Source organism: Oncorhynchus clarkii, chromosome 19 (genome assembly GCF_045791955.1).
Source record: "Oncorhynchus clarkii lewisi isolate Uvic-CL-2024 chromosome 19, UVic_Ocla_1.0, whole genome shotgun sequence".
In the NCBI taxonomy this organism is placed as follows: Eukaryota; Metazoa; Chordata; class Actinopteri; order Salmoniformes; family Salmonidae; genus Oncorhynchus; species Oncorhynchus clarkii.
In genome coordinates this window covers 11,242,607-11,270,334 of record NC_092165.1, presented here as the reverse complement: position 1 = coordinate 11,270,334, position 27,728 = coordinate 11,242,607, and the positions used below count along the sequence as shown (strand labels likewise).

At 44.6% G+C, this 27,728-nt stretch overlaps 1 protein-coding gene across 1 annotated transcript in view; it reads left to right on the top strand.

Annotated features, from left to right (window-relative positions):
• LOC139374711 (lipopolysaccharide-responsive and beige-like anchor protein) overlaps positions 1-27,728 on the top strand; it is a 370,713-nt gene that overhangs the window by 183,628 nt on the left and 159,357 nt on the right. The window contains exons 37-38 of the mRNA XM_071115819.1: positions 4,793-4,959; positions 26,080-26,204. Of these exons, the coding sequence (XP_070971920.1) occupies positions 4,793-4,959; positions 26,080-26,204 (292 nt within the window). The remainder of the gene's footprint in view (positions 1-4,792; positions 4,960-26,079; positions 26,205-27,728) is intronic.

The following is a 27,728-nucleotide window of genomic DNA, read 5'->3' as shown; positions in this document are numbered from 1 at the left end:
TTACCCAGCAGTGTTCTATATCTCTGTCTACCTCTACCCTCAGAGAGAGAGAACTTACCCGGGAGAGGGGGAGAGAGAGAGTACTTACCCAGGAGAGAGGGAGAGGGGGAGAGAGACTAGTATCCCAGTGTCTGGCTCTTCTCTGTGTGTAATTAAGTCCCTAGGTGATGCCTCTTGCACCGCTCCTCACATCATTATCTTTGCCCAGCTGACCCAGAGCTGTGAATAGCACATATACGAGCACCTCCTCCCGACTCCCTAGTCCCCTTTACTACATGCAAACTGACACTTTAGTCTCTGGAGTAGGGCTCTTGCCTTGCCTACTATCTTTGTTATCCCATAGAGGGACATAATTTTATTGATTTCATTTTACTGAGGAGTTGGAGAGGAATTCTTGGAAAGGATAATTATGTGGTATAGTATTGAATAAGGCTGTGTATTCATCAAAATAAATATGTGGAATAAGCAGATTCTCAAGTGCAATTGAATGTATTTTTAAGGCAGACACAATCCTGATGTGGAGTTAAATGTGTTAAATGTACAGCACTAAAAGAAGAAAGGGCATGTGTTCCTATTGTTATCTCTTCTGTTTGGAATCATTACTCTGCATCCAGACAACTAGCCGAGCGCTAGCCAGCGTTCCAGAAGAAGTGGATTATTTTTCATCTGCAGCGCCTCTGCCTTCATTTGACTATTTTTCACCCCGGAGAGGACCGTTAACAGGTGTGATTCGTCACGTGCTGGCGCGACCTTGGAGTGCTTCTGGAGTCAGAGTGGATGGAACCTTCAGCCCAGCTTAGACTAATGGTAGCTACTGATTGGAGCGGGGCTTGACACAGCTGCTGGTTTGAGCAGGGAGGGAAGGGGGGGATGAGAGAGAATGGGAGAGGGAACGAGAAGAGCGAGAGAGTGAAAGAGAGGAGAGGATGCCGCTGGGAGGAGAGATGAAGAGTCCTGCCAACTAGGCATTGTGACCAGTCCATTAAAAACCCACAGCAGCCACAGGCGAGGGACAGGAGAGAGGGATGAGAGAGATACTTTGATAAGTGTTGCGCCTGCGTTAACCTTGATGGCCACTATCGGGACGATGCATGCCTCTGGGATCTGTTTGGCTGGATGAGATTATTTTTCCCTCAGCAGGAAAAATCAATACTCTGCGAGCGCGGCGTTGACAGGGGCATCATTTCAGAATTGAAGTGGCTGTCAGACGTCGACATTCGATGACTTTTGTTCGCCGTTGTACTTTTAAGCTTTCATTTTTTTCCTTGGTCTTTCTAACCCCCCCCCAACTCTTTGTCTGAGTTAACCTGATGGTGTTTTATGTGGCCGTTTTAAACTTGAGGGCAAGAGATCAAGTGCGAGGGGGAATCTTCTTCAGAAACTAATTGTTTCAGCATCTCTCTTTTGTCTAGTAACCCCTCCTCCCATCGTTCTGTAAGGAATTCCTTATTCCTAGGAATATTTGCATTCCCTCTCAGAACACGACAAGGACACGCACCCTGGGCGGACAGTTTCCCCACTTTAAACGAGACCCTCTGGGGACGGCTTGTCGGCGGACGTGAGAAAATTGGAAGAGGAGAGCGAGACAACGAGGCGATAGCCGACCCCTCTGTGTGTCTCTAGCTGGCTTCTCTACTGCACCACACAATGTCAAGGCAGAGAGTACACATCAAGCATTGCTTTAATAAGATCCCACTGTCGTGTGTGTGTGTGTGTGTGTGTGTGTGTGTGTGTGTGTGTGTGTCGTCGCCCGTTTCTCCAGCAGAACCTTGAGCGCTTTGTGATGTCATGAAACAAGCGCCTTGAAGGCTGAGACAGTGTGGCACAGAAACATTTCAAGGTCCTTGGCTCTGTCACTCACTGTAAGTGATAAACACAGGCTTTAAATCTGGTAATGAGGCCTGTATCCCCACTCACACCCTCATTATACTGGTGAACCCCTCAGGCCCTGATGGGAGAGCGTGACAACAACTACAGCATTTAGAGGGGGGTTGACAGCGTATTATTCTACACGCAGAAACCTATGCCATATGTTCTGGCCTTTTGAATTGCACTCATGCAGTTGAGTCAGTGGATTTGTATCTGTGAGATGTGCTGGAATGCCTGACCCTCGTGTGTGTGTGTGTGTGTGTGTGTGTGTGTGTGTGTGTGTGTGATTTTTCATGTTGTCTTCTCATATCATAATCCTAGTGTAATTTAGCCAGTGGTTAGGCCTGTTTCCTTTCTAAATTACACAGACGTTTCTCTGGTTATTGACTTGAGCTTTGCGTGAATTGTCCGAGACACATCTCCATGTAATTTACTCGATTAATGCCAACCCATTATCAGTCTGTCTTCTCCGGGCACCTTTTTCCACCAGAGTAGGCGCCAGCGCCCGTCACCCTCCGACCCTGTCAGCCAGCTCATGTAATGGAAGGTGCTGCCCATGATTACACTGTCTCAAGTCATAAGGTCTCACGTCACGCCGTCCTCACACACACACACACACACACACACAGCTTCCTCACCTGCTCGCTCGCTCTCCAAAAGCCTGTCTTGTGCATTTTACCTCTGAATTCTGACTTCCTCGTTTGAATCTGGCTACCAGGTAGACTAGACATTGATCCTGATGTCTGAATCTGGCTACCAGGTAGAATAGACATGGATCCTCATGTTTGAATCTGGCTACCAGGTAGACTAGACATTGATCCTGATGTCTGAATCTGGCTACCAGGTAGAATAGACATGGATCCTCATGTTTGAATCTGGCTACCAGGTAGACTAGACATTGATCCTGATGTCTGAATCTGGCTACCAGGGAGACTAGACATTGATCCTGATGTCTGAATCTGGCTACCTGGTAGACTAGACATTGATCCTGATGTCTGAATCTGGCTACCAGGTAGACTAGACATTGATCCTGATGTCTGAATCTGGCTACCTGGTAGACTAGACATTGATCCTGATGTCTGAATCTGGCTACCAGGTAGACTAGACATTGATCCTGATGTCTGAATCTGGCTACCAGGTAGACGAGACATTGATCCTGATGTCTGAATCTGGCTACCAGGTAGACTAGACATTGATCCTGATGTCTGAATCTGGCTACCAGGTAGACTAGACATTGATCCTGATGTCTGAATCTGGCTACCAGGTAGACGAGACATTGATCCTGATAATCCGTTTCTCTCAGTCAGTATCAGGATAGACCCTTCATGTGCCGTTTCCACCGTGGTAAAGGGGGCCTCCTCTGGTTTCTAATGGCACTAGGCCGTTCATGTTATTTTACTATTCCCTCCCGCTCACTTTGAAATTAGCAGAGGGGTGATGTGTTGAAAAGTGTTCCCTGACTCACTCAGTGCCCTTTGTTGTGAAACTATGGGGGACTAGGTGTTTGGGTCCGCGGTGAATGACCAGCGTGTTTACGATGATGTGTTTGAGCTGCAGCACTGCTGATTAGTGACACAGAAGTCACACGTGAAGACCGGCTGGAAAGAACGTTTCTAGTTCTGTCCCGTAGTAAAGTACAGACACGCGGTCGTCTGTTCCAGGGGGATAACATACGTTTCACACATTCAGCACCATTCCCTCTCCCTGTCCTCCCTTTACTGCTCTTCTTGCTTTCCACCACACACACACACACACACACACACACACACACGGACACGCACGCACATGCACACGCACGCACGCACATGTTGGGCCATCATGCTTTAAGGTCAAGGACCACTCTAATGCCCCACAAAGAGACGTAGATTGATAATTAGGGCCCAATAGCCCCTCCAGAATAGCCTTCCGGAATGTGATCCAGACCTATAGATTTCCTGTCAGGTATGAGAAGTCACCGTTCCAATTGGAGAGGAGGACCAATCATTATCAAGCACTTTAGTGTGTTTACTGGTTTCTAAGGTAACTGGTGAGGCAGGTTGCATTTGTAGAGCCGGGGATGTATGTGTGTGCTCTCCACCAATGGGCTGCCCTTTAGGTTCATTTCATTTGAGCATTGGGAATTGCATTAAGAGTTGCTGGTACTGATGCTGTTACGTTTCAGTATCCAATGGATGCACTGAAATCACAGTAATATGGCCGGGACTTTTGCCTGAGGTACTGTACATGATAGTAGCGTGTATTCCTCATTTCTTTGTTGCTTGTATTTCTACACTACGTGGCTAACGGCTGTTAGTGTACTCAAATGTTTCCAGTCAGTTATATATATTACTTTATTTTACAGTTTAACTCGGCTTTATATTTAGCTCATTTTATCTTAGCACTGAAGTGGAACATTTCAAGTCTGGCTGTTTTTTCCCCTCAGTATAGGTGTTATTGTATATACCATCTACTCTGAGTTCAAAGGCCATTTCTGATAACACACTCAGACAGAGAAAAATGAACCTCTGCTTCGTGATTCGGAGCCCTGGAGGCATTAGTAACTATAATGTCCGCTGTTATTAATCAACGTGACATAAGGGCCAGAAAATGACCCCAGATTTAGATTTGGTTTTACTCAAGGTAGCGTTTCTACACACACACACAGCTGCTAGAGCCTTATATTATGTCGTTTTACATGGTGTGTAGTAGCCTATACCATTTCCCCCAGAATACATGCTAGTTCCATAAATACAATATGAAGTCGCATACTATGTGTACGCCAGTTATCTGTTCAGAATACATACCTCCTGGATTTCTCTTTAAATGTACTATAAAGGAGGTTGTATTGAGCACTGCACACACAATTCATTTGTAATGATGCTTACGTCATTGTGTTTTTGACAGAGAAGTTGACCTGTTGTCACGTTTTGTCTGTGACCCCCAGTCCCACTGTGCCCAGTACTCGGCTGAGAAGCGTGATGAGGAGAAGATGTGCGACCACCTGATCCGAGCGGCCAAGTACCGCGACCACGTGACAGCCACCCAGCTCATCCAGAAGATCGTCAACATCCTGACGGACAAACACGGTGCCTGGGGAAGCTCTGCCTTCAGGTAAAGGTCTACGTAGTTCTGCAGTCTAGAGCAGGGCTTCTCCAACTGTTCCTGGAGCTCTACTGGGGGTGCGGGCTTTCGTTCCCACCCAGCACTAACACACCTCATTCAACTAATCACATGATCTGTTTTTGGTCTTCAGTCTAGTTACACCTTCATCAGGTTCCACTCAGCACCATCACATGTTCAGTCTAAAGTACTGCGACTCTGTTCCAATCTCCATACAAACATACCAATTCAAATGAAGCAATGTATTGGGGAAATGGTCCGATTTTGCTGTTTTTTCCCCCAGTGTCCTAACTTCCTGCCCAAACTTCACATAATAAGAACATTGGTATTGGTAATGGTAAAAAAAAAGAGGATACACCTGACTTTTAAATGAGCCGTAGCTTTCCTTAGAGTACAACACATCCATTAAGACCACTGTAATGACTGTGTTCTCATCATCTCCCAGCCTCCCTCCTGGGAGTTAGTGATTGAGTTAGGTCCGCACCGGTACAAACGCTGAGGTATGGGATGCATGATACACTGACTTTGGACAGAGATGAAAGAGATTTAAAACCTCCAGCCATTAAAACTATAGAAAAGCTTAGAAAGCTCAACGTTGGTTTCAACAAAACAGGCCAGTTTGAAGTCAATGGGGGTATTCCCTAATGATGGCCTGTGCTGTTTGTGTGCTGGCAGGTTGGGTACAGTATATAATGGTTGGAGAGTCAGCCTGCTGTTGGTCAGTTGGTTCCCTCTTGTTAGTCTGAATTGACTCTCCTGAGACTCGTCTGTGTGTGAGCTCAGTTTGCGGTTTCTCTTACACCAGGGGCTCAGGGGGTCTCTCTCTCTCTGTCTCTCTCTCTCTCTCTCCTTTCCTCACATTTTTTTAGATTTTATTCTCTGGTCTCTTAGATTGTTGCCTCCCATGAGTATCTTTCTTTCTCTCCCTATCATTCTCTCTCCTTCTCTTCTTTCTCTCCTTCTCTATGCTTTGATCTTAGCGAGCCCAGTGATGTTATGGAGAGGCAAAATTAAATATACACACTCTTCTCTCTTTCTCCTCTCTCTTTCTCTCTTTCTCCTGCTCTCTCTCTCACCTCTCTCTCTCTCTCTCTCTCTCTTCCTTCTCTCTTTCTCCTGCTCTCTCTCTCACCTCTCTCTCTCTCTCTCTCTCTCTCTCTCTCTCTCTCCTCTCTTTCTCTCTCGCGCTCTCCTCTCGCTCTCTCGCTCTCTGTCTCTCTCTCTCTCTCTCTCTCTCTCTCCTCTCTTTCTCTCTCGCGCTCTCCTCTCGCTCTCTCGCTCTCTGTCTCTCTCTCTCTCTCTCTCTCTCTCTCCTCTCTTTCTCTCTCGCGCTCTCCTCTCGCTCTCTCTCTCTCTCTCTCTCTTCCTTCTCTCTTTCTCCTGGTCTCTCTCTCACCTCTCTCTCTCTCTCTCTCTCTCTCTCTCTCTCTCTCCTCTCTTTCTCTCTCGCGCTCTCCTCTCGCTCTCTCGCTCTCTGTCTCTCTCTCTCTCTCTCTCTTCCTTCTCTCTTTCTCCTGCTCTCTCTCTCACCTCTCTCTCTCTCTCTCTCTCTCTCTCTCTCTCTCCTCTCTTTCTCTCTCGCGCTCTCCTCTCGCTCTCTCGCTCTCTGTCTCTCTCTCTCTCTCTCTCTCTCTCCTCTCTTTCTCTCTCGCGCTCTCCTCTCGCTCTCTGTCTCTCTCTCTGTGTGTGTGTGTATTCACACAACAAGGCCAAGCTATTTGCTATGCACCTCCGCAGCCCAGAGAGACTCTCCCTTCCCCATTACCGTGCCTTTCTTTCATTGTGTTATTGTGCTGCTACAGTATTGATGGTTTTCCTAATGGCTGCCGATGGGCCAGGCTGGGAGCAGGGAGTGTCTGGCACCGGGCCTGGTAGCCGGGCCCAAGCTTTTAATAAATCACAATCAGACTTGTGCCATTGCATCAATATTTTGGGTCAATTACCGAGAAGGTCAGGTGGCGCAGCTCTGGGACGGGGACCCCATGCAGGCAGCAGTATGTGGGGGGAGGTGTAAGGGGGGGTGCTAGCGCCACAGAAAACACAGAGAAAGGGGGCAATGGATACGATACAGACTGTTCACACACAGTCACACGCACACAACACAGAGACGGACACGCACGCACACAGACTAAAACATGTGGGTGCTGCAACATTACAGCAAACAAGTGAGGGCGTGAGCGAGGACCCACACACGTCTTTTCTATCAGCGGTGGTGAAAATGAAATCTGGGAGCAACAAAGGGTTCTCGCAGCCATGATCACGACCTTCACGAGCTCCTATAAAGACCTATTCCCCAAAGTTTCTATTCAATAAAGGGGCCGAAAATGAAAATATTATTTTTCTCACAGAACAGGCTGATGGGAATTGTTGTTTTCCTCACGGCAGGCATCTAATATCATCTGACACGCCTTGACCTGCCTGAATGCAATTTGTGTCTTAATATCCAGCTTACACCAGCCCTGGCCCCTGGAGACGTGAGGTGTTAGGTGCTTTTCTCTCTTCTCATTTTCTCTCCTCTCCTCTCGCTCTCTTTTCTTTTCTCTCTCTCTCGCTCTTCTATTTCCTTCTGTCTTTCTCTCTCTCACTCCTTTATTCCTCCACATCTCTCTCCATTGTACTGGATCGTCACATCCTCGGGGGGTCTCTGATCCAAGACCACAGACACAACGTGAATAACCAGCTCTGAGGTGGCCACAGATGAAGCGACTGGCATTACTCATTACTTTCCTCATTTTTTTTTCTGGAGCGAGTGAGCGGCCCGACAGAGCATCTAGGCGGCGTTGGTGTTTATTTGGGTCAGGAGACAAGTCATCTTTCATGTATATGACACCCGGCAAAGTGGCCGGACAGAGAGCGGGAGAGAGATGAGGACGGAGAGAGAGAGAGAGATGAGAGGTAGATGATGGAGACCGGTAGAGCGATGTCTCGGAGGACACACTCCCCTTTCCTCAACGCCCTCCTTCATTACATCCTAATAAGCTGACTAATGTACCATGGAAATTCATTCTGGATGCTGGGGAGGAGGGAGAAGGGAGAGAAGGTATAGCAGAGAGAAGGTATAGCAGAGAGAAGGTATAGCAGAGAGAAGGCAGGGGAGAAAAAATAAGGGAGAAATGAGGAGAGAAGGTACTGTAGCTGCGCTGAGGAGGGAAAGTACAATGTGGGAGGGGGAGAGAGTGTTGGAGGGGGAGAGAGTGTGGGAGGGGGAGAGAGTGTGGGAGGGAAAGCACAGTGTTTGAGGGGAGAGAGAGTACAAGTTCAGGTTTAGAGTAGTAGTTAGTGTTGTGTTTTCTGCCAAATGTGTAACATGGTGATGATTATTGGACATTAGGTCACGTATTTGGGGATGTTTGAAGTTGCACCACCTCTGTTTCTCCTCCTCTTAATCAATCTCTTCCTCATCTCCCTTTCCCCTCTATCTCCCTACATACTGTACTCGATACCATCTACTGTATCTTGCCTATGCTGCTCTGTACCATCACTCATTCATATATCCTTATGTACATATTCTTTATCCCCTTACACTGTGTACAAGACAGTAGTTTTGGAATTGTTAGTTAGATTACTTGTTATTACTGCATTGTCGGAACTAGAAGCACAAGCATTTCGCTACACTCGCATTAACATCTGCTAACCATGTGTATGTGACAAATAAAATTTGATTTGATTTGATTTGATTTGAACTCTCCAACCCTCTCTCTTCCTTTCTCTCTCCCTCTCCCCCTTTCTCTTTTAATTTGTTCTACCTCCCTCCCTTTAAGCAGCTCATCCTTCTCCTCCGCCACTCCACCGTGTTGTAATGGAACAGCCGAGGGCTAGAGCCTTCCCAGCCGTAGGGACATCCATCTTTGTTGTGTGTCACGCTCTCTCGCCGCCCGGCAAAAAAAAATCTTTGTGATGCGCACTCCAATTTTTCTTCAGTAAATCAAATCTTCCCTTCCTTCAGAAAGATGAATGCTCCGGGGTTGGGGTGTTACAGAAAAAATCAATTCTGGCAAAATTGAAACAGTATGCCTCTGCATCGATCCGGTCTTGTGAGATGGAAACTAACAGCTTTGTAACTGTTCCCAGGACAGTTAGCTGACCTGTAATGGACAAACTGTCAATATTAGCATCACTGTTTTATCTTGTAGTATGTCATTGCTCCACCAGAACCATCAGGGTGAAATAGAAGAATTCTGGGCTTTACACTGACAGGGAGATGGGGTTGATGCTGTTCTCTCATCTACTAATTCTATATGGGGACAATCGACCAATTTCCTTTGTGTACAACACACCATAGCCATTGTGCTATTGTTGAACCTGAGAAGGGGATTTGTTACCCATCTAAGGAAGATTGATCCGGTTTTATTATTTTGTGTAATTTTGTAAATGGTGTTTTTACATTTTATTTTATTTTATTATAGAGCTCTGGCTGATAGTGTATTATTAGGGAAAAGAGTGCAATTTGGAATGCACCCTGAGTCTTCACTGTTCGTAGCATACAACATAACACACTCCTCCAGAGTGAGTCTGTAGCACGCATCCTACAGAAACAAAGGACCTGTATTCACTCCACTAACCCCTGCTCTTCTCCAGCCCAACACACCCACACACCACGCATACACACACACACACACACACACACACACACACCCACACACACACACACACAGACACACACATACACACACACACACACACAGACGCGCGCATACGTACCTTTGTCTTGCATTGTCTACCAGTCATAAAATGAATAAATAATAACCTTGGCATTTGCCACAGACAAATTTCAGCCAATCATCAGTCCTTGATTACGCACACGCATGCACACACGAGCCACACACACTCAAACACAACACACGGTGAGCCTCCTTCATTGACAGGAAAAATAGGTCACAATTCCCATGGAAACGTATACAGCCTATAGCTGATTGACTTGCTCTACATACACTATGATACATTTTCCAGGTCCGTCCAGCTGCATCGTTGATTCATATTGAATGTTAATGGGTCGTACAGTGCAGCTGGGCTGAGATTGTTTAAGGGAGAAACTGAATGAGGAAGTTGGGACACTGGCCTGTCAATGAGGATTGTTACAATCAGGACCTAGATCATCAATGTTTATCCCAGGATGTCTGGGAAGACACACACACACACACACGATGAGTCATCTGTAATGTTTGCCTGGAGAAGGTTCAGAGCATGTTCTCAAGTGCTTGTTTGTGTTCTGTAAAACTCCGAGGCCCTCGGTCCTATCTGCTGATCAGTTTCCCATAGCAGAGTTCAGGGACTAGAATAAACACCAGACCAGGATTTGAAATCTACCCTAATCCTGATACCTATCTGTTGTATACGTCTCATAATCCATAGCAGTACATCATTGTTGTCAAGGCTGGCAAAAAGCTGGACGTTCTATTGAATTAGTTTGAATAAAATGTCACGGTAGGATTATAATCTGTGTGGAAATGTTATGGTGATTGTATCAGGGCGGTAGGCCAATAAGACAATGACCTTTTTAGCACTTAAGTGCTTTTGTAATGGCTTACATTTTAGTTACGCAGTCACAATGTAACATCATGCTCTGAGACCTACCACTGCATTTCCAGCGTTTGTTAGCATCTTTAGCTGCGGTGACTTCAATGGTGTTAATGTTTTTTGCTTTGCTTATAAACACTGGAGGGCCCGTGATACAAACATGCATGCTGACCCAGACCCAGCATGCCGTGCAGAGCTAGCACAGCTGTCGGACAACGGCGCTACTCTACAACATCCGCCTTCCGTTCTCTCTCCTAGCTGAATTGATCGTTGTTTTCTTTAGGCTTAGCTCTGTCCGAGGCCTACTCCAAAATCAATTAGCCCCAGGAGAAAGTTAGAGTTGAGCGAAGGTGCTGCCCCGGACATCCATCTGCAGTCGGTTTTAGGCCGTAAACAGTTTTTACTGTAAACAACGAGGGTTTAGAAGAAAGCCGAGACGTCAATGATGCTCATCTTTAGTAAATGAGACGGTCGCTATCGGGAGGGTAAATCTGGAGCGGCGAGCCTTAAACGGATTTTAAGTGAAACCCTCAACCTCGTTCATCACGCCGCGTGTCTGGGATTATTATTATTATTTTTTTTTTTATGTGGTGACATGTAGGAGGAGGGATGTTCTCCTGTTCTCCAAATCTCCAGAGAGGAGCATGTTAAAGTTTGACAGGCCAACATTCCATACATTATATAAAATGATGCGTATCTGTTCTGCACGGCCCTACCGTGCAGGCGTGATGTCAAGGGTTATGGATAGGAATTAGAATATGCCCTAATGATAACATTTGCTTCTAACTGTGTTTACAGTACAGTGGCTGGGCTTGTAAGAAATAGTAACAACGTGTCATGGTGGAACGTATTAACGGTTGATGCTGTCCATATGTTACTTACCATGAACGACTAACGGTTAAACAAGCCTCATCGCAGGATCGAGGAATGAAACTGATGCTCTCACTCTTTAGGGATCAAAGGTTTAAGGGATTTAGTACAGGATAATGTGGCTATTAGTTCTGTTCTGAGACAGGTATTTAGGAGTGATTTGGGTGAATTCAATCTTCAGTGTTTAGTGTAGAAAACAGTTTATTTTGCAGGTGTGTCTCCTGAAGTACACTGATCTTACCTCCTCTCCCTCTCATCTCCTCTCCCTCTCATCTCCTCTCCCTCTCCCTCTCATCCCCCTCTCCCTCTCCTCCCCCTCTCCCTCTCCATCCCCCTCTCCATCCTCCTCTCCATCCCCCTCTCCCTCTCCATCCCCCTCTCCCTCTCCATCCCCCTCTCCCTCTCCATCCCCCTCTCCCTCTCATCCCCCTCTCCCTCTCATCCCCCTCTCCCTCTCATCCCCCTCTCCCTCTCATCCCCCTCTCCCTCTCATCCCCCTCTCCCCCATCTCCATCCTCCTCTCCCTCTCATCCCCCTCTCCCTCTCATCTCCATCCTCCTCTCCCTCTCCATCCACCTCCCCATTCCCTCTCATCCTCGTCTCCCTTTCATCCTCCTCTCCCTTTCACCCTCCTCTCCCTTTTATCCTCCTCTCCATCCTCCTTTACCTCTCATCCCCCTTTCTCTCTCATCCCCCTCTTCCTCTCATCCCCCTCTCCCTCTCCATCCTCCTCTCCCTCTCCATCCTCCTCTCCCTCTCCATCCTCCTCTCCCTCTCCATCCTCCTCTCCCTCTCCACCTCCTCTCCCTCTCATCCTCCTCTCCCTCTCATCCTCCTCTCCCTCTCATCCTCCTCTCCCTCTCATCCTCCTCTCCCTCTCATCCTCCTCTACCTCTCTACACTCCTCTCCCTCTCTACACTACTGTACATCCTCATCCTGCTCTCCAACCTCCTCCTCCTCTCCCTCCTCATCCTGCTCTCCATCCTCCTCCTCCTCTCCCTCCTCATTCTGCTCTCCATCCTCCTCCTCCTCTCCCTCCTCATCCTGCTCTCCATCATCCTCCTCCTCTCCATCCTCATCCTGCTCTCCATCATCCTCCTCCTCTCCCTCCTCATCCTGCTCTCCATCCTCCTCCTCCTCTCCCTCCTCATCCTGCTCTCATCCTCCTCCTCCTCTCCCTCCTCATCCTGCTCTCCCTCATCCTCCTCCTCTCCCTCCTCATCTCCCTCTTATTCCTCATCCTCTCCCTCTTATTCCTCCTCTCCCTCCTATTCCTCCTCTCCCTCCTCCTCCTCTCCCTCTTAATCCTCCCCCTCTCCCTCTTATTCCTCCTCCTTTCCCTCCCTTCTCCTCTTCCTCCTTCTCCCTCCTTCTTATTCCTCCTTCTCCCTCCTTCTTATTCCTCCTCCTCTCCCTCTTACTCCTCCTCATTTCCCTCTTACTCCTCCTCATCTCCCTCTTTTTCCTATTACTCCTCTGCCGCCTCCTCCTCTCCCTCCTCTTATTCCTCATCCTCTTTCTCCTCCTTCTCCCTCTTATTCCTCATCCTCTTACTCCTCCTCCTCTCCCTCTTTCTCTTCCTCCTCCTCTTCCTCCTCAGCTCTATAATGAATCCCTGTTATACAGTGTGAACCACTTTTTTCCTTCCTCTCCAGAAAGACCTATTACATCCCACCTTCTACCGCCTCAGAGCTCAGCCTCCTTTATGTATTGTAGAAACTCCAGATTTATCCGTTCCATATACCCTTAAGAAAGTATCTGGCCTTGGCCCAGCAAGGTCCTGATTAGAGGGCCCTGATCAATATCTCAATAAAAAGCCATTGGGGAAGTTTTTACGTTCTTTTCCTCTCTCCCTTCTCCTAGGATGCAATATCTGGGGAGTATCGATTGTTCAGGGTCCAGTAGTTAGTTAGTTATCTCCTTTGACTAACCCCATGGCACTGTGTGTGTCACCCCCTCTCCTGGGTCTCGTGACAGATCGCTGCTCTCCCAGCCACTGTAATTACACTCAGGCCACAGCTGGTCATTTATTTCCACACTTTCACCATTTACCAAAAAATCCGCTTTTTATCTCTGGGATCCAGCAGCTTTGTTCTGCAGCGAAAGCAGAAAAGGGCACATGAAATACTGGCGTGATGTTGCAGAGAATGGAGGGAGATGGAGGGGATCCATCCTTTACTCAGGGACCTTCAGCTTTTATTATTTCCCTGGATTTACTTGATCGTCTCTCTCTCTCCTTCTCTCGCTCCAGACCAGAGCCACCTATAGGAGAGCTGATTATGGTGAGGGAGTCTAAAATGTTTGAAATAATGTAACTATTACATCATTTTTCTCCTACTTTCATCATTTTTCTTTGTTTAACCTTTCTTTTTGATCAGGGAGTCATTAAGGCCAGCAGTGGCACTCTTTAAAAATGTGTGAGTAGCGGCAGTATTCATGTAGTTGTTTTCCACCATATCAACCCAGTCCACTGACAAAGTATCCATCCACTACCTTGGCAACCACAGGGTGATCAGCCAGCACCATCAAGCCTCAACCCCCCCCCCCTCACTCGTGCGCTCACTCGTGCGCTCTCGCTCGCTCTTCGCTCTCTCGCTCTTGCTCTCTCGCTCTTGCTCTCTCGCTCTCTCTCTCTCGCTTGCTCTCTCTCTCTCGCTAGCTCTCTCTCTCTCGCTTGCTCTCTCTCTCTCGCTTGCTCTCTCTCTCTCTCGCTTGCTCTCTCTCTCTCGCTCGCTCTCTCTCTCTCGCTCGCACTCTCTCTCGCGCTCTCTCTCGCGCGCTCTCTCTCGCGCGCTCTCTCTCTCGCGCGCTCTCTCTCTCGCGCGCTCTCTCTCGCGCGCTCTCTCTCGCGCGCTCTCTCTCGCGCTCTCTCTCTCGCGCTCTCTCGCTCTCTCTCGCTCTCTCTCTCTTCTCCAAGCCCATGAAGTGCAGCACTTGACATGATTAGGCGGCATGCACGCTGCCATTGTACCATAAGTGCTGTATAATGGGCATTGCTGTGTGATGGAGAGAGAGGAGGGCCTCATGAATACACCCGACAGCCATGCTAGATGAGCCTGTCACAGCCCAGCATCACACTAACACATTGAGAGGAGGGCACGATGCACAGCCCAGCATCACACTAACACATTGAGAGGAGGGGACAACGCTAGATTAGAATACAGAGAGGGTAGGGGACATCACTGTGTCTTGTGTCTGTCACCCAGCCATATCCGCCTCAAAACCCTGGGAAATAGATTAACTGGGAAATTATATTATAATAATTAGTGGCAACCCCTGTTTTGAGCCCCACATTTTTTGCTCAAATTCAAGCCTATTGGGTGCTGTCATAGTTACATTGAAGGGCCCATCCAAGAGGGCTCAAGGTCATTGGCCGCAGATAAAATGACGTCAAATCACATATCTACGGTAGCTTTGATTGGATGGATCATGTCAACATCATACTTTCAAAATCTTAGCTAGCAGTCATCATCATGAATCATGTCGACAATCTACTGGCAAATCCTTTTTCATCCTTGTCACATGAAGAGAAATTAAAGATGAAACGTATCGGTGCTCATCGGCCATTGGGCATTAACATTACACAACACGTTGGAAATCGCAAATTCAACAATGAGTGGTTTGGAAGGAATCAGTGGCTAACTGCAAGCATTGCAAAGTAATCATTAGCCTGCTATTCAGTGGAGTGGCTGTGTGGTCCCAAGTCTAAGATTAAGAGTCTATTTTCCTAGTTTAAAATGATAAACATTCAACATTGGCCATGCTGTCAATGAATTTGTGCCGCACTTAAAACAACTGTTAACTCTGAATATTTTCAAGACAACTGGGAACTCTGGAAAAACAAACTGAATTGTAAATCGGGAACTCGGGCCTCTTTCTAGAGCTACGACCCGAAGATCACTGATGTCACTTTTTTTTCTCCGAGTTCCCTGTGTTCTTGAAAGCACCATAAATCCAGAGACTTTGATGACAGTTTGATGACAAAATTTTCCCACGAAGGACCGCCACATTCTTGTTCAAGTGAGCACAGCACAACAAGTTGAGTCCAAAAATGTATTGTATGCTGCTGCATAAATGTTGTAATATGCCAGGGAGATATTTATACTGTAATAAAGTGTATGTTGGAAAGTAAGCTGTTAGTAGCCCATGTGCCTCACCCTAATAATTTGGTCTATTTTCACCTGTTAATTTCACCTACTGTTCTAACTTGGTGGAGCACATGTAGCCTATAGCCTGTTTTAGATAAATGTAATCATTGAATATTGAATGAGCTTTCATTGTCTGCTTATATGCCCCCTTTATTTATCCTACGGTTCTGACTTGGTGTACAGTGCACTGTAAGAACGGCCCATGTTCTGAATTCTGTCGCTGTACATTTCAAAAGTGCTGAACAAATAGTTATATTGACTATGTCCGTCCTAGCTTGCTCATTAATGTGCATTTAACGTATTGTGTAGTATTGTGTAGTGGCTTTGCTGTCATGCATCCCACTTTTTGTTTGTTGCCTCACCAAGATTTACATGCTAAAATCGCCACTGATAAGAAGAATAATAATCATTTAATGAAATGTTCATTTTTTTTGTTAGAAAATGTGCTTTCACTCCAGCAGTCCTTTTCGATAAATTTGTGTCGAGCTATAAATGATCCTGTCTTGACTTGATGTTGTAAATGGTAACTTTAAGATTGACAGACTACACTACTTTTGACAGACAGACTACACTACTGCCCTAAATGTTTACATTATGAATCACAGAGGACATCCCCCCAAGCATTTCCCCAATCCCAGACGACCTTGGGCCTTTGCGCAGTCTTCTATGTGGTCGTGGTTGTGTTCAGAGCCATTCTGTGCCCGTTTAGATTTGTCAGGACGTTCAAGTTCAGCCCTGAAGGGTAGAGGTCATCTGATTATGAGGATACCTCCGGTAATGGCTGAATTATGCAATAATGCTGCAGTGGATATGGATGTCTTCATTACCTACCAGCAGTGACAGATGTGTGCATGTTGTCAAAACTAAGAAAATATGATGCTTTATCCAAAAACACAGACTATACCAGTTTGGTGACCGCATATATCATTTTTGTTGTGTTTTTGAAGGTGACATTGGTGTTTTAATATGGTTTGTTTGACTTTGGACACATTGTTGTGGGTAATGAAGATTTATTGTGAATTGTAGATAGATTTGTACATATTCTAGTCGGTGGCATAAGAATATGTTCTCTCTGTAAAATAGCACAATACACTTCTTTTGAAACGTATTTCAACAGGTAAAAACACAGGGTGGTTTCCTAACAAACAAACCAAAATGTTGGTTAATATCCCCCCCCCCCCCCCCCCCCCCCCCCCTCTTTTACACCCAGGCCTCTCCTCTAACTCTCAGCACCTCCCCTGGAGGAAGAGTATAATTAGGGTGTAATTTCCAGACCCTTTGTCGCAGAATTTACGCGGAGTTTAATTGCTGCTAATTGGGGAGCGCGTGATACGGCGCCCATCGGTAATTAGGACCGTATTTCCATTTTTCATTTTGAGCATTTGTGTGTGCGTGTTGTTGCGCTATGTCTGCAGCCTCATGCATGGCCACCCCATGGGAGTGCTTTGATCGTAGCGAGCCCAGTGATGTTATGAAGAGGCAATATTCTATTTCTCTTTCTTTCTCTCTCTTCTCTTGTTTAGTTTTTGTTCTGTGCTCATAAGGAATTAGAGTAGTAATTACATGGAGGAGTGGTAGATGTGTGAAGGATATCAACGTGCTTATTGTAGTCAGGTGCCGTGAACTTAGTCATGTGATCTGAAAGACCTGCAGCTTGAGGTTCCTCACTGTTAATTCCTCAGGTGTGTTAATGTGGTCAAATGGTATAGTACTTATATGTAGCATCTGTAAAAACACTTATCCTTGTTATGGTTTGGCGTAACCTTTTTGTTTTGATATGGATTCCAGGTTTTGATCAAAACTGTTTGGCGTATTCATCACTGTTTTATTTCTAATACCTTTCCATTCCCGTATCCAATCAGGGATTGATCAACTGTAGCAGGGAATTCAAAATCATATTCAAAATGAGCAAATGAAATGGTCTGATCCTGTCATAAACAAAAAAGGAGTGAAATCCCATCACGATGAAAGTCGTTTAGGGGTACAGATGGAGGCGATAGCCTCCTCTGTGACCCTGAAGCTACCTTTGTCAAACACATAAACAACATTACAGCAACATTAGGAAGGCTGAATTAACATACACTGCTATTGAAATGGTGTGTGTAGTACACCTCATTTGACTAGGAAGGACATGCATTAATGCACGGGTACTGTAGAACCTCACTTACGGCTTAAGGCGAGCTTTAATCATGGCCATTTCCATAGCAAGGCGTTTGACCCCTCGTTTTAATTTGGAGCTGGCGCTGTGACTAGCTCCCACCGCTGACACCATTTGACAAAGAGAAAGGGGTTCTCTGGCGCCACAGTCATATGTATGACAAATCCTCAACCTATCCCCTCTCAGATTCTTATCAACTCATGGTTTATGCAAATCAAAAGAAATCATCTCGGCGATAGAGGCACCGTTTGAGCGATTTGAGGGGCTGCCAATGGGGCCCCTTTGCATTAATGAGAATAAAAAAAAGCAAGGGGAGAAATCCCACCTCCTCTGCATATATGCAATCTCACTGACTGTACCCGAATGAGTCCCGTCTGAAGTTATAAATGACTGTTTGTCCTCAGCAAAGTGCTCTGTGTGTGATGTATGAAATACATGTTGCTGCTCTACGTACGGCTTCTAATGATAAAGGTCATAGAGGATCATTTGCATAATCTCTAGCCAAAGTGATCCCCCTTCCCACACAGTAATATTAATACTCACTCACTCACTCACACACATTATTCACCAAAGTTCATTTCAGTGGGTGCAAATTATCTAGCCTGGAAATCCTTGATGTTTCACTGTTTTTAATATCGTCCCCCCCAACAAAAAAGAAATTGCAAAGGCAACGCAAATAGTATTTAAGAGCTTGGGAAGTGCTTGGGCGACGCATCCTGCTCCTGTTTGGCGGGGTCTGATTGGATCTTGATGGATGACTATCGTTTGTCCTTGTCAGAAAAAGAACAATTTGGGCGTTGAAATAAGAGTGCTATCAAAGTTTCAGTGGCTTCCAGAGAGAATCTATTACCATGTTTTAACTGCCTGTGTTTGAGCTTTGAGAGGGGGAGATAAGCGATATTGGCTCTCATACACAACGCCTTAAATTCCCATTTATTTATTTGTCATAAATTAATTAATTGAGGTTAATGTCTTTGTCCTCTGTACTCCCATAGATAGTGTCAATGTATTTTCTCTGTTTTTGAGTGTACATTATTTGATCAAATAAGAATAAATCCACTAATCACAAACTGTTAGTGCACATGAATGTCAAACTTAAATCAATGTAATTGCATACCACGGTGTATTGATTGATTTAAGTGCTTAAATAGTATTCATTATATGTGAGTAGTGGCATTTTAGTCATTAAGTGTCATTTCTTTGTCTCATTTATAAACATAAGTCAATAACTGCATGCTTATTCAGTATAATACAAGTTCATGAATGTATCATTTATTAAAGGCCCATTGTAGTCAAAAACTTGATTTTCCTGTGCCAATAACAGCTGGTTTTCAGTTTCCCACTCAGAACACTCCTAGAGAGTCCTAGCAAACTTCTTGATAAATGACTCTTTGCTAAGAAGCTATTTTTGACCATTTTAATTTAAAACAATCACAGTAAGGTACTTCATTGTTACCCAGAAATGACTTGGTATTGAGATAAAAAATGGCTGCATTGAACCTTGGGTTTCTATGGTAACAAACATTTAAAACCATAAGTGGATATTATAAACGATGGTTTTTCTTCTATGGTGGGCCTCCATAAAATACCTATTTGAAGGACTAATGTTATTTGATGTTTTTTAAATAAGACACAGGCCTACAGCAAATGCATGTAGAAACAGTCCAAGGGTAGTGCATACTGAATAAGAAATTGGACAGCAGGAACGGCATATTTCCCATGGTTCCAGGCCTCTTTTCTTCGACCTACCCGGCGGACATATCAATGCACTTGTGTTCAGTACTAGGCCATACTTAGATACCCAGTATCTTAGCTAGATGTCTCTGTGTGTAGGTTACTCCCTGTTTACCCTGTGTTGTCCTCTGTGGCGATAAACAGGAAGTCCTGGCTTGTGGACAGGCTACTGTTAGAGAACGTAGTCGTCTGTCCGTCTTCCACTCCTTCCAAAGCTCCAGTCAGTCAGTCTGTCTGTCCAACTAAGCGATTCATTAATCCTGGACTTCAAGCCAGCCCTCACTGAGCTGCCGATCACTGAACACTTGGCTACAATTAAACTATTTGTTTATTATGTCACTCTCCCCATGCCAAGTCCAATTGGACCGTGTTCTGTTTTGATGCAAACAGACAATTTAGTTGTTTCTAAAGGTTGTGTAAAACCTCTTTCCACAGTCTGTTAATGCTATGGTGTTTTACTTTATTGCACAGTGATATATTTTTTTTGATTGCACCCGTTTATTCATTAGTGAAAGCAACACAGACACACACACACAAGGAGAGAGGCTGAGATCGTCTTCTAATGTTGGTAAACTTACATTTACTGCCACACAGGAAAAAACAATTATATTTTATTACCTCACATAAATGTCTTATTGGCCCGCTTTCTCATCGGTCGTCAATGTGGTCTACATTAAACAGCATTTAGAGGGATCCAGCACTCTGCTAAGTGCTCCTTAACACACACAAAAACAAACATGCATATATATATATATATAAACACACACACATACACAGTGCCTTCAGTAAGCATTCACACCCCTTGACTTTTTCCACATTTTGTTGTGTTACAGCCTGAAAATATATATATATTTGACAACTTTCCCTCATTCTTAAAAAAAAATTAAAAATGAAAAGTTGAAATGTTTTCGACTCAATAATTATTCAACCCCATTGTTATGGCAAGCCTAAATAAGTTCAGGAGTAAAAATGTATTTAACATGTCACATGGACTGTTAAATAGTGTTTAACATAATTTTAAAATGACTACATTATCTCTGTACCACACTCATACAATATCTGTAAGGTCGAGCAGTGAATTTCAAACACAGATTCAACCACAAAGACCAGGGAGGTTTTCCAATGCCTCGCAAAGAAGGACACCTATTGGTAGATGGGTAGAAATAAAAATAACATTGAATATCCCCCTGTAGCATGGTGAAGTTATTAATCACCCTTTGGATGGTGTATCAATACACCCAGCCACTACACAGATACAGGTGTCCTTCCTAACTCAGTTGCAGGAGAGGAAAGAAAACGCTTTGAGATTTCACCTTGAGGCCAAAATGTGACAGTTACCAAGTTGGCTGTGATAGGATAACACAACATTGTAGTTACTCCACAATACTAAGCTAAATGACATAGTGAAGAGAAGGAAGCCTGTACAGAATACAAATATTACAAAACATGCTTCCTGTTTGCAACAAGGCACTAAAGTAATACTGCAAAACATGTGGCAAAGAAATGTACTTTATTTCCTGAATAGAAAGTGTTATGTTTGGGGCAAATCCAACAAAACACATCACTGAGTACCAATCTTCATACTTTCAAGCATGGGTGTGGTTGCATCATGTTATGGGTATGCTTGTCATCGACAAGTACGAAATAGTTTTTCAGGATAAAAATAAACAAAATAGAGCTAAGCACAGGAAACTCCTAGAGGAAAACCCGGTTCAGTCTGCTTTTCGACACACACTGGGAGACAATTCGCCTTTCAGCAGGACAATAACCTAAAACACAAGGCCAAATATACACTGGAGTTTTTTACCAAGACGACATTGAATGTCCGGAGTGGCCTAGTTACAGTTTTTACTTAAATCAGCTTGAAAATGTATGGAAAGATTTGAAAATGGTTAGCAATGATCAACAACAAACTTGACAGAGCTTGAAGAGTTTTCAAAATAATAATGAGCAAATATTGCACAATCCAGGGGTGCAAAGCTCTTAGAGACTTACCAGAAAGACTCACGACTGTAATCACTGCCAAAGGTTATTCTAACATGCAATGACTGAGGTGTGAATACTAATTTAAATGAGAGATTTCTGTATATCAATGTCAAAAGTCATGTTTTCATTTTGTCAGTATGGGGTATTCTGTGTAGACGGGTTAAAATAATTTTTTCATCCATTTTGAATTCAGGATGTAACACAACAAAATGTGAAATTTCAGGAGAGTATTACTACTGAAGGCACTGTACACACACACACACACACACACACACACACACACACACACACACACACACACTCCGTCTAAGACAACAGACGTTCCCCAGTAGGCTCTAATGAGCGAGGCCTTTATGAGTAAACTAATTACTAATTACACAAGTGGTTTGTGTAAAAGGCTGCGGCCTTTAGTCATTTTAATTGTTGTCATCTTGAAGAATGGGTGCTGCCGTTATTCTGCCAGCGCAGCCCGCCACACGATGGACGAGCTCTGAATTATTTATCATCTTTGTAGAAACTCTCTCAGCGTACACATGCACGGCGCGTGTCACATGGATTTTCCCGACGTGATACAGCGGCGTTCTCCGTGGGGGATTGATTGGCGACGGAGATGGCAAGGTACTGGGGTGGGTGGACGGCGGGCGGACGCCCATCCAAGACCCTTCATTAGGAACCTGGTTGTGGTGCCGTTCACGACACGGCCAGCGGTGGAGATCGTTCCATAACACTGCGACTAATTACTCCCCACTACCGAACATGTCCTCCCACTGATGGATGTGGAGGAAACCTCCTTGTAAGAGGTGTGTGTGTGTGTGTGTGTGTGTGTGTGTGTGTGTGTGTGTGTGTGTGTGTGTGTGTGTGTGTGTGTGTGTGTGTGTGTGTGTGTGTGTGTGTGTGTGTGTGTGTGTGTGTGTGTGTGCGCGAGAGAGAGAGAGAGAGACTGGCTTGATATTCATTTTCCTAGATGAATGCTGTGTGAGGCAGGATGATGAAGTGGTAATTAGGGTAGGGAGACTATCACACAGCAACAAGGCCTGGGCCCTTTGTGACAGGAGGGAAATCAGGTCCTGCACATTCTGTCTGCTGGATGGAGAGACACACACTCCAATGTCTCCTAGCACACACACATACACGCACAGGCATAACACATGCACACACACACAGGTATAACACACACAGTCATACACACACACACACACACAGGTATAACACACACACACACAGGCATAACACACACACACAGGTATAACACACACTTGTGGTCTCAAATGTATTCATGAAGGTAGCCTAGCGGGTAAGAGCGTTGGGCCTGTAACCGAAAGGGGGCTGGTTCGAATCCCAGAGCCGTCTCAGAGGAAAAATCTGTTGATGTGCCCTTGAGCAAGGCACTTAACCCTATTTGCTCCTGTAAGTTTCTCTGGATAAGAACATCTCCTAAATGACTAAAATGTAAATGCATTCCCTCTTTTCCGCTCGTGTGTATCCTCACACCCACGTTCACACTAAGCCCTCAACAAACAGGAGCGTTATTATATTGTGGGACCTTCTTAGTTTCTGCCCTGTGTTTCTGTTTCATTTCCTCTGAACACCAGAGAGACACGTCCTCTCCACCTACTACTCCATCCCTCCTTCTTCTCTTCCACCGTTTCCTCATCACTTCTTCAAGCTCCTTAGTAGCGAAATACATTTTTAATGAGAGATCCTTGACATCTTCTCTTTGCTTATGTGCTTTAGAATGTTTGCCTGTAAAATATTTAATAGTTGTGCTGTCTGCTATTCCCCCACGCGTTTCTTATAAACTGCCTCTGCTTTACACAAACACGGGAGCTGAAGACGGTTTCTTCCTCTATTTCTCTCCAGAAAAGACCAGAGGCTGAGAGAGAGAGATATAAAAAGAGAGAGGGCGATAGGGAACAACAGAGGGATATGAAGATTGAGAGAGAAGGAAAGAAAGAGAAGGATTTATTTTTCATTCGTTCAGATAAATAAAGTAATTAATGGCTTTCATAGAACGACTTAAAGCACCTGGCTCGAAATTGTATTTATTTTCTTGTGTAAAGCCCCTCCCCTTTTAGAGGCCCCGTGTAATCATTGGTGTTGGTCTGAAGCTTTGTGAGGAGCCCCGGGCTCCTGACTGGAGCAGCTACAGCAGCAGGCAAGACCAGATCAAACAAACTAGCTTCAATACGCACGCACACACACACACACACACATACACATACACATACACACACACACACACACACATGGACGTACAGACACACAAGTACACTTACTCACACATGCGTAATAGTGATGTGGGGGGGGGGAATCAATAGTTACATATCGGGATATTATTTTTGACGATGTATGGTATTGTTTTGACAGTATCACAATGTTATGTGTGTGCTAGTTGGCTGTACCTGCTCCAAAACTCCAGGATTTTCCCCTCATAGCTTGTTCTCCATCTTCTTTTTAAATAGGGAGCCAATTTGTTTTCAGCACTTTTATTTTCCTGACTGATCAAGACTCGTGTTCTCATGGCTCTCTCTCTCGTCTCTCTGCAGCAGACATATGGTGAGCAATAGGTTTGGAACATCAAATCGCAATAAAATCGCCATATAGAATTGTAATACATATCGGATTGGCACCTAAGTATCGTGATAATGTCGTTTGGTGAGGTCCCTGGAAATTCCCAGCCCTAATGCATAACCATGTGCACACACACACACACACACACACACGCACACACACACAGAGGGTTCCGGTTCTCCCTCGTACCTCTGCTGACACTGATACACACATGTCACTCCACCTTGCCAAGGTATGATGTCAACACTGATTTGGTGTTCAAGCTATAAATGTGTTTGACTGTATGTTCCAGTGTTGTGCTATTGTTTCCTCTTTTCCCTACAGCATTTCCTCTTCCCCTCACCGTTCTCATGTGCATTACGTTCTCTTGCTATTTAGACATTATTTATTTTTTACTCTGTGACCCCCTTCATTTTGATATTGTACGTTGTTGGTTTAACATACTGTATATGCAGACAGCCAGGGAAATATCAGGACATAAAAGAGCTGTCTGTCTAGAGGCTGCTCCTGGTGCCATCGTCCTGATTTATATTGCCAGGTGGAATAGGCCCTGTTACACCTGAACACTTCTCCCTTAGCACCGCGGACGTACTGATTTACAGCGCATTCAGAAACTATTCAGACCCCTTGAATTTTTCCACGCGTTACAGCCTTATTCTAAAATTGATTAAATAGATTTTTTCCCCCTCGTCAATCTAAACACAATACCCATAATGGCAAAGCAAAAACAGGTTTTTAGGCATACTAAAAAAAAAAAAAATAGCTTATTTACATAAGTATTCAGACCCATGAGACTCAAAATTGTTGCGCACGAATACTTCTTCACCCTTCTGACGCAGCACCTTCTGACGCAGCACCTTCTGACGCAGCACCTTGGGTTTCCAGATTTCTATCTCACCATGCTTTTATAAATCAGTACACTGGGATCTGTTTAGAGGCTGAGGCCATACACCAACCCTAATGCAACCTTAAGAATAACCCAAATACACACCTGCACATGTCTTAGACCACTTGTTTTTCTCAGTGCTTTAATAGTAAATTGAATGTGTGAACCCAGCTCATAGGTGAAGAAGGGAAGTGTCTGGCCTCCTGAGTTAGAGAGATTATGTTGTGTTCTTCCCTTGTGTTTTCATTTCTAAATGCCGAAAACATTCCCTCATAATACGCGCAGTATGGAACACGTTTGGCGTAATTTAGTTTGACAAATTACCAGCTATTTCTTCTCGAGCAGTAAATTAGTTATTTAGATTAGGCAAGCTTTTTTCAATAGGGGTGGGTGGTAAAAAAAACACCTCACTAATGTTGGGAAGAAATGTATTTCCTCCTTATGCTGTGTGTGATGTGCCTAAAGAAAAGTAATTAATATTTTAAAATATAATTTAAATTAAATCAATTTTTGAATTTTAATATTTTATTGCCTGTATGTACACAACACAATGCTGTGTGGTGGTTGTGACTCTTCATTAAAAGTTAACACTTTCCAAGTCCCTGAGATTGGGCGTGTGTCCAAAATGGCACCCTATTCCCTATTTAGTGCACTACTTTTGACCAGGGCCCATAGGGAATAGGGTGCTATTTGGGACAGAACTTTAGTCTGAATGATTTACTACTGACCAGGCCTGGGTAAAGGAGGTGCAAATTGGGAAGAAAAATGACAGAGGCCTGTGGACATTGATTAATATTGGTAATGCCATCCCCCTCTCCCGCTTCCCTGTTTTTGTAATGGCGTTTTGAGACCAGCCCGCGCACCCGCCTGCTACCCGGGTAGAGAGGCTAGAGCCGAGGTGCCCTGCTGGGTCCCAAATGAGCCTGGAATGGGAGCACATCGGAGTGTGGGGGAAACTGATCACTCTGTCAGCTGCTCATTCCACCATAATGTATTTAGTGCTCGTTTCACGAGAGAGAGAGAAAATATTGTTATTTTCAAGGTCAGGGTTTTAGGTAGTCTATCTACTGTGTTCTATTTGTTGTGGTGTTGGGGGAAAAAAGAAGACACCCAGTATAGCAAACAAGGCTGTCTTTATGCTGCTGCTGGCCTCGCTACTCTGCACTGTGACTGGGGCTATAGGCTACCACCACGCTGTTCTGTAATTGCTAACACATGTGCTACCTCTGTTCCCTTGCAGCCGTCCTCGGGAGTTCTGGCGCCTCGACTACTGGGAGGACGACTTGAGGCGGCGCCGGCGCTTCGTCAGGAACCCCTTCGGATCCACTCACTCAAAGGCCACGCTCAAAGCTGCAGCCGAACACGGTCAGTCAGCCCTCCTCGCTCAACACCCAGCGTCCTTTGCTCACACCCTCCGTGAGTCTGTGCCCGCCTGTGACAGCAGGTCCACGGCAATAAAAATTAGCACTACAGTTGCCATAAGTGTTTTATTGTACCACAAGAAACAGTAAAAAAATAAGAAAAAGCACACCCTCCATTTGAATTAAATAGTTCACACAGTTAACTGCCTAACCTGCCTCCCCATTAGTGTTAGCTATGTTAGTACGCAGTGTTCCAATAGGCCCTCACACACTCACATCCTGTCCCTTCCTGGATCCCAAAACTTTTACTTAGAATTTCTCCCCTTTGAGTTATTGAATGTCTGAGTTGGCATGAACCTTCAGTGGGAGCAATGTGAAATGTGTTTGTTTCCTTTTCTTTACTCTTGCATGACAGTGGTGCCTGGCATTAATGGTAAGTAATATGTCAAGACTCCCTGACTCCTAAGCACCAAGCCCTTTGGTTGGTCTTCTCCCCATTTCCCATGATGCATTATCATTTGACTTGTTGATAGAAAGCAGCAGTTGGGATCTTCCGTCCTTTCCATCTTCATTTTTCTCTTGAATGTTTCATTCAATGTTAAACAGCCACCATTAACATTGAGTGGCTGCTGCCAACATACTGACTCAACTCCAGCCACTTTAATAATGGAAATTGATGTAAAAAATGTATCACTAGCCACTAAACAATGCCACTTAATATAATGTTTACATACCCTACATTACTCATCTCATATGTATATAGGTATATACTGTACTCTATGTAATCTACTGCATCTTACCATCTTTATGTAATACATGTATCACTAGCCACTTTAAACTATGCCACTTTATGTTTCTATACCCTACATTACTCATCTCATATGTATATACTGTACTCGATACTATCTACTGCATCTTGCCTATGCCGTTCTGTACTATCACTCATTCATATCTTTATGTACATATTCTTTATCCCTTTGAACTTGTGTGTATAAGGTAGTAGTTGTGGAATTGTTAGATTACTTGTTGGTTATTACTGCATTGTCGGAACTAGAAGCACAAGCATTTCGCTACACTCGCATTAACATCTTCTAACCATGTGTATGTGACAAATAAAATTTGATTTGATTTGACTCCAAGTATAGCAGCAATTAAAATAAAAATGTGCTCACAAATGTGAATGGGGGGAATGTTGATTTAGGCTAGGTAGGTAAGTATTGTAGCTGTACAATGATATGAATATAAATCACTTGAATCCCAGTCGGTATCTCACCTCAACTACCTTTGTTCCATGTTATTTTCCCTGTTTTAAATTCCAATCATGGCATCATGTACAAAATGTCCACCATCTCAGGGGATGACTTGTACTTGATTTGATGAAAAAAAGAACCCTGAAGCTACAGTGCCAGAATCACATGTGTTCAGTTTGATCAGCTCAGAGATGTCATTATGTTCATAAAGAGAGCCAGGTGAGGAGGACCAACGGTGTTGATGCCCATTTAACAAACCTGCCTCTTTATGATGTCAA